General features: G+C 50.5%; 1 protein-coding gene across 2 annotated transcripts; it reads left to right on the top strand.

The window, feature by feature from the left end:
* The first annotated feature begins 770 nt into the window (after nucleotides 1-770).
* Nucleotides 771-2,556, top strand: LOC100231148 (transcription cofactor HES-6). 2 transcript variants are annotated; one of them, XM_030280535.4, is made up of 4 exons: nucleotides 771-926; nucleotides 1,327-1,422; nucleotides 1,568-1,646; nucleotides 1,954-2,556. In XM_030280535.4, exons 1-4 carry the CDS (start codon nucleotides 867-869, stop codon nucleotides 2,412-2,414), a joined length of 696 nt encoding a protein of 231 aa, XP_030136395.4. In that variant the 5' UTR covers nucleotides 771-866; the 3' UTR covers nucleotides 2,415-2,556. The 2 variants fall into 2 exon arrangements, with proteins under 2 accessions (XP_030136395.4, XP_030136396.4); XM_030280536.4 differs by having other exon boundaries at nucleotides 792-926; nucleotides 1,571-1,646.
* Nucleotides 2,557-7,334: the final 4,778 nt, after the last annotated feature.

The following is a 7,334-nucleotide window of genomic DNA, read 5'->3' as shown; positions in this document are numbered from 1 at the left end:
ACCATCTCAGGTCTAGGTCTGTTAGCACCTTCAATACCCTGTAAATTTAATATTAAATTCTGCAGAGCAACCGAAAACTAGAAGAGTTACATATTACCTACAATCCACCCAGGTGCAACAGATAATTCAGGTTCCCAGGAGGTAAATAAAGTTCCCATGGTTTCCCTAGTGTATTTCTGTATGGAAACAACCTTCCTTCTGGTATCTGCTGTCAACAGTTTTTAATCAATCGTCATTTCCTTGTAATAATAATCCCTGGGAGCAGGAACTCCTAGCTGAAGTACTCTATTATTAAATTAAGAGGCTGCTACAATGATATGAAACGTCTGGGGTCAGGTTAGCAGGTAAAAATAGGCATCGCTTCAAGGAGATAGAGGAGAAAAAGATGAGTAGAAGGCATTTTCCCAGGTGTAATTCAACCGCTTCCCGGCTATTGTGTCCCTCGCTGGGAATCGCGCGAACGGACGGAGGAGCCGCGCACGCTGCTCCGAGCGCGCCCGTTCTCCTTTTCCCTTCCCTCCCCGCCGAACAAAGGATCCCCAAAGGCAGCGGCGGAGGCCGGACATCTGTCGCCGTTTGGGGGGGCCGCCGTGGCCATTGAAAAGAAGCAGTGACCTGTCAGCTTTGATTGATGGCCACAAACCTCCGGGCTCGACCCCTCGTGTGGGAAAAGAAGTCCCGCCAAGGAAAGTTGCCTTTCAGATGCTAATTTGGGGTTATAAATACAGCCGAGGAGCAGCGGAGCAGCAAAGAGCCCATCTGGAAGGGCAGCGAGGTGCTGCTGAGCGCCTCCTTCCCTCTCGTCCCATCCCATCCCGTCCCGTCCCGTCCCGTCCTGCCGGAGCCGGGCCGGCCGCTGGAGCAGGATGACAGCCACGGCCACCACCGGCACGCACAAGGTCGCCAGCAGCAAGGAGGAGAGGAAGGTGAGTGTCCCCTGAGCTGGGCGGGTGAAGCCGGGCCACTGCTTCCAGGGCACAGGAAGGGGACGGCGCTTTTTCTGCCGTTAGAAAGACGTTTTCTCTGAATTTAACTCACGCGGGTGTTTTCCTGCCTCCTTTCTCTACCTTCTCTCTGATTTGATCGGGTGAAATGAGTTTCTGTGCTTGAAGCGATTGGAAGTGGGAGAAAGGAGAGGTGATGCACCTCAGGGATAGGCCGCGGCTGGAGCTGGCACATGCTCCATCCACATCTTGTCCGTGCTGAGCACTGTGTCACCCTGTGCTGGCTGCACACAGGGGAGGGGTCTCTGGCATTGCTGAACAGCAGCAGGGAGAGGAAATAAAAACACCAACTGCAGTTTTCCCTGCTCCTTTTCTTTGCCAGTTAAGGAAACCCCTCATTGAGCGGAAGCGAAGGGAAAGGATTAATAACTGCCTAGACCAGCTGAAGGAGACTGTTGTGGGTGCATTTCACCTGGATGTAAGTGCTCATTTTATGCTGCTTTTTGTCCTTCTTCTGGTGGGAAATTGGGCTGGGGATGGGGGAGAGGGAAATGCCTCATCTTTAGAGCAACTGGGCGTGGTGCAAACCCTTTGCCTCTAACTGCTGCGTTCTTCTCTATCAGCAGTCTAAACTGGAAAAAGCAGACATCCTGGAAATGACAGTGAAGCACCTCCAGAACATCCAGAGCAGCAAGATGATGGGTGAGTGCCCGCTCCCTTGCCCTGTGCCCGGTGCCAGCGGGTTTGATCCCCTCAGCCTGGCACAAGCGCCTTTCGGAGCTGCCGCCGGGGTTTGGCTTTCTCCGCTAGATGGGGAGATGGAGCCGGGCACCGCTTCATCCACGGCCGGAGTTTGTTCCTTCCCGAGCCGATTTCTGCCTTTTGGCGCCGGGCAGCAGGGCACACACAGGGATCACTCCCTCCCGCAAACAAAGCCTCTCCAAGCCCCCGGCCCCGGCGGTGCCTCTGCCCCGCTGACCGGCCTCCCCTTGTCTCCTGCCCCACGCAGCCGACTCCAAGGTGGGTCTGGAAGCCCAGCAGAGGTACAGCACCGGCTACATCCAGTGCATGCACGAGGTGCACAACCTGCTGCTCACCTGCGAGTGGATGGACAGGAGCCTCGGGGCGCGGCTCCTGAACCACCTGCTCCGCTCGCTGCCCAGGTCCTGCCCCGGGGAGGAGCCCTGCAGAGCCGCGCTCCGCTCTCCGGGCAGCTCCGGCCCCTCTCAGCAGCCTCTGCTGGCCCAGAGGAGCCCCCCGAGCCCCAAGGGCAGCGCCCGAGGCACAGACCCGCCGCAGGAGCGCCTCTACCCTGCGGAGAACAAGCACGCTTCCAAAAATTCCTTCCCGCTGCCCTCGCTGCCGCTTTGCAACCAGGTTGATGCTGCACCTCCCAGACAGGTTCTGCAGCCAAATTTTTCCCATAACAACCCCAGAATGGGGTCATTAGATATGTGGAGACCGTGGTAAAGTGTGTTTTCGATTTTTGTCCTAACCTTAGACACTCTTACGTATGTATCTTATAGATATGTTTCTTTAAAACACTTGTGGAGCAAATCTGTTCCTGTAGGTGTACTAAAGACCTGGGTACTTCAAGCCGAAGTAAACCTATGTGTAGCCTGCATTGTAGAAGGCTGCTATTATTTTTAATTTATTTAATACATCTAAATTATTATTTAGAATCCTCTTGTGCTCTTTAGTGTATAATAATTATATAGTTTTCGCGTCTTACATTCTAAAATAATTAACTTTCAATTATAAAAATACAAGACAACAAGCAACGACCCTCTCTGGCATCAAATTAACCTTAATATCTCACATAAGCCATTGAGATACCTTTATTGGATAAAAGGGTAAGCGACTGGTCTCTCATGCTTTTTATTTTTATTATCATCCCTGCACAGTGTAGGAGATTCCAGTGTTGAGTCCTGTAAAAGTGCCGCAATGTTTAGGAGGGGAAAAAAAAGAGAGAGAGAAAGGGAGAGACTGGGTCTGGACTTTTTAGGCTGTTTAGAAATGCTCTCTGGGTTGCTCACTCTGGCTGTGCTGTTTCCAGCCTGACATTGCTCTTAAGCTTGTGAGTACATATGTGTGTGTGTATATATATATATATGTTACATAGAGTTATATTTAGGGAATTTTTTTTTTGTTTCCATAACTAAAAGTTCTAAATAAACTTTTTAAAGATAATGACTGACATTTCTCCCAGCCTTGTCCCATATGCTCTGAATAAAGGGTGTTTGAGCATCTGCTTTTATGTGCTTCTTTCACAAACAGCTTTTCCTCCATGCAGTTGAAACAGCTGGTTTGGGGGTTGCCCCTGATACTTTGTAGGAAAGCAGCATTCACCACACACACAGACAGCATTGCCCGCATCACAGGAACACTTTCGAAGTTATGAAGGAAATAGGGAGCTGGGTTTATCAGCCTGGATCTGATTTAGCTTTTACTTTCAGATTTACATTTTTAAATGCTTTAGCTTTTACTTATAACTGAATCACAGAGATCATCTAGAGGGCAGAAGGTAAAATTCCCTGCGAATTGGACCGAGGAGACTGGGACAAATCTGCTCACTTGCTGGCAACATTTGGTGCCCGTTTTTCATCTCCAAGGCAGTTAGAAGTTGCTCCCAGCAGAAGGAAAAGAGCAGGGAGCTCTTAAACAAACACGGCGCATACTAATGAACGGCCCTGCAGTTCCAGGGGCTCATTATGCAGTGAGATCTATTGGATGAGGCGCTGAAGGAGTGAAAACCAGCACCTCCAGGTTTAGCATCTTTTTCTGTGGCGCTTTCCCTTTTATCCAGCCTCTCATTAGGAGCAGTGGCATGAGGGTGGCAGGAGAAACAACTGGCCTACACCTGGCTGCAAAGAGGCAAGGCAGGTCGGGGGGCAGGTAAAGACACAGAATTGCTCAAACCTCAACCTGAGTTTCCACCCTCTGCCTGGAAATGAAGATTTCCGCCTTTTCTGATGGGGCCCTTTGGAGTGATCACCAATGTGAAAAATACACATCATCATCATCATCCTCATCCCACTGCAAAGGTGCAGAGGAGAGTGGGAGGTGGGGCCACCCCAAGCAAACCACAGCAGCAAAGCTCACAGAACACTCATGGGTAGAGAAGCCAATCAGGCAAAGAAAACTGCAGAATCCTGGCAGAGAAAAGGCGTTAAAGATCTCCCCAGTTTACTGTCACAAACACAGCTGAGTTCAGATAAAAACCCCATCCCATGAGAGCCCCAGAGCTGCACCCAGCAGGAACCTCCACTGCACAGCAGTGTGACCAGCAAGGAGAGCAGCTCCCTCCCCCAGACCGGGCCTGAAGTGCTCTTGCACTTTTAGAAAGTTCCAGCAATGCATCTCATGGACTTGTGGCCACCTTGTTGCTATGCTGGGAGAGACTGATGTAAATATTTTACTGCAGTTTGACAGCATCATCTTAAAAACATACATTCCCTCTAAAAGCTGCAAATCCCCAGTGACTATAATTATTAGGTATGGTTACTGTGCTGAAAGAAGATCAGCGGGAAATATTTCCCACTATCTCTGCTTGCTTATTTTGTGTCTTTGAAAATACTTTGTGGTTAGTGAGTTTTATTATTTCCTGTTTCTAATCAGCAAGGGCTTTTTTTCTGTTGTGGGTGTGGAGGGAAGGGTCACATCACAGCTGGTGAGAGAGTTTAAAAATAGGACAGTGAGACTGCAATACTTGGCCAACAATCTCCAGCAACACTTTGAGTACAAGACACTCATTTTTTATTGCCTTCATTTCAAACCAAGGGTGACTTTTTATATCATCTCCTTGTCCTCTATCCAATCAGTACTGTGGGAATCCATTGCCAGCCACTAATGTTCAGTAAAAAAAAGCAAACAGGTTTCTTCAGAAAGCAGAGGATTACTCAGCACTTCAAACAGATGAATTTCAGCTTCTAATTACGTTTGACAAAGGAACTCCATATTTACTTCAAATCCATCTGGTTTCACCAAAGCCAGGACTGTACAAGAGCAGAAACACTTTGCTCTTCAACATAAGCACCTCTCCACTGGCAACCCAAAAATGCATTGCCAGCTGTTCCCATCTTCTCCCCAGGAGAAGGAAGGGAGCAGCTCCTCCTGCCAGCTGCAGAGTGGAGAGCACTGAAGGGCTGGGAACACAAACCCTGTGAGGAACCCCTGAGGGAGCTGGGGGTGCTCAGCCTGGAGAAAAGGAGATCAGGGGTGACCTCAGCACTCTCCACAGCTCCTGAAAGGTGGCTGTGCTCAGCTGGGGTTGGGCTCTTCCTCCAGAACCAGAGGACACAGCCTCAAGCTGTGCCAAGGGAAATACAGGTTGGATATTAGGAGAAAGCTTTTACTGAAAGAGTGCTAAAGTTCTGGAACAGCCTGCCCGGGGAGACGGTGGAGTCACCATCCCTGGGTGTGTTTAAACCAGCCTGGATGTGGCACTGGGTGCCAGGGTTTAGTTGAGGTGTTGGGGCTGGGTTGGACTCGATGACCATGAGGGTCTCTCCCAACCTGGTCATTCTGTGGTTCTGTGAATTCTGTCCTTGGCAGCTGCTGGTGGAATCTGCCCTCACTCACACAGGCTCTGGACACAGCAGCAGAGCCCAGACAGATGCTGCTCTCACACCTGAGCAGCACCAGTGGCTGTGGCCCTGCACTGCCAGGGGTGCCAGAGCACAGCCCAGGGATGGATCCCCCAGCACCTTCCAGGCTGCACCCCCATTCCCAGCTGGGACTGCATTCCCGGGGCACAGACAGGGTCTGGAGGCACAGACAGGGTCTGGAGGCACAGACACCTCAATGCAGGCTGCAAACAGCCAGCACCAGCCCCCACACCTGATTGCCGGGCTCAGGCATGGCCACACAGACCCGTTTGCTGGATGCAGCACATGCAGGGCTGGCACAGCAGCAGAGCTGGGCTTTGTCTCCTGCCAAAGTGATGTTCCAGGCATGTATTTGTGAATGGAGAATTAAAAAACAGAGATCAGTTGCTGAGCACACAGGGATGTGGGAAAGCCTGGACCCAAACCTCAAGACCCTCACATGCCTTCAGTACAACCTTGCCTTTTATAGCAACATAAGCCCAGGTGGACAGAACATCCACAGGCACAACAGTTCCCTTTATGGAAACTTCACTCCCAGACCAGCTCTCATGAAAACCAAGAGGAAAACTCTCACTTATTTCTCAGACAACAGGACCAAACCCTTTCCCACTAGGAAAGTACAGAGCTTCATCAGTAAGGAAGAGAAATTGGGGCCCTGCCATGCTGTCTTACCCGTGCCACACATAACCCTTGGGGTCTCTGAGCATCCCTGCCTTCCTCCTCACTCCTCCTCCCAGCCTGAGTTACAAGGCAGCCACCCTCAGTTACAAGGCCAAAATGCTTTAGAGATTTAGGAGTGGTGCTGAGCCCCTGCACTTCACCACCTGAGTGGCTGAGCACAGGGCAGAAAGAGGGAATGTGAGCTGCAGCTTCACTTGGCCTCTTTGTTGAGTGCTCGCTTTGGCAAAAAGGAGACTCTGTGCTGCCAGTGTAACCTCTCCAGAGGGTCTGGAGGGGCTCCTGATCCTCTGCACTCCCAACAAAGCCTGGCCTTGCAAAACCCCATGCAAAAGCAATTCCAATGTTTTCACAGTGCTCTGAACCATGCTGCCGTGGCTGTGAGTGCTTGCAGATCACAGAAGTGATCCTCTTGGGAGGAAATGAAACCAAACCCACCAACAGCAGAACAGCAAAGACTTCACTTTCCCTTTATATGTGCCATCCTCCCACAGCTTCCAGCGTGTGCATTCCTGCCTTAGAGGGACATGCTCACATTTCATCTCTTGAGAAGCAATGCTGTGTTGAGGACCTAATCCAAAGTTTGCCACACTTTCATGAGCTTTCACATACTCATGAATAATGCAGCAGAAGCTGAAGCCAGCCCTGGATCTGTTCTGCACTGCAGAGATATTTAATCTCTAAGCCAAAGTCCTGGTGAGAACATGGTTGGAGGCATCACCACGGACCTACCAGAGCCTGGGAACACCTTGCTCCAAGACTCTCCTATGGCTCCTGCATTAGGTAGCATAAATTGCATAAATCTTACCACATCTTTGGGATTGAAAAGTGCATTAGAACATTTCCATCAAGCTTTCCACAGCTAACACCGCCAAGCAAATGGACTTCTTCAATCAGTCCCACATCTGCTGCCACACATCTGCTGCTGGGTCCTCTGAAAACAGCTCAAAGGGCTCTTCTTCAGGGCTGAAGGACTATCCATTATGCTCTGCAAAGTGCCACTGAGGAGAAACAGGAATGCTACCTCCTCTTCAGGCTCTCTTCCCAGGGAGGCAAGGGACAATGGCAGCACAGAAGCTTTGGTGGCTATTGGGAAGCTGCCCAG

This window comes from Taeniopygia guttata, chromosome 9, assembly GCF_048771995.1.
Source record: "Taeniopygia guttata chromosome 9, bTaeGut7.mat, whole genome shotgun sequence".
NCBI lineage: Eukaryota > Metazoa > Chordata > Aves > Passeriformes > Estrildidae > Taeniopygia > Taeniopygia guttata.
This window is presented reverse-complemented; position numbering and strand designations above follow the sequence as displayed.

What these genes read in the sequence shown, in the direction of transcription:
- LOC100231148 (XM_030280535.4), top strand. Translation starts at nt 867, where the DNA reads ATGACAGCCACGGCCACCACCGGCACGCACAAGGTCGCCAGCAGCAAG. An exon ending in GCAGCAAGGAGGAGAGGAAG is followed by an intron (nt 927 to 1,326) that starts GTGAGTGTCCCC and finishes TTTCTTTGCCAG; the next exon opens with TTAAGGAAACCCCTCATTGA. An exon ending in TGGGTGCATTTCACCTGGAT is followed by an intron (nt 1,423 to 1,567) that starts GTAAGTGCTCAT and finishes CTTCTCTATCAG; the next exon opens with CAGTCTAAACTGGAAAAAGC.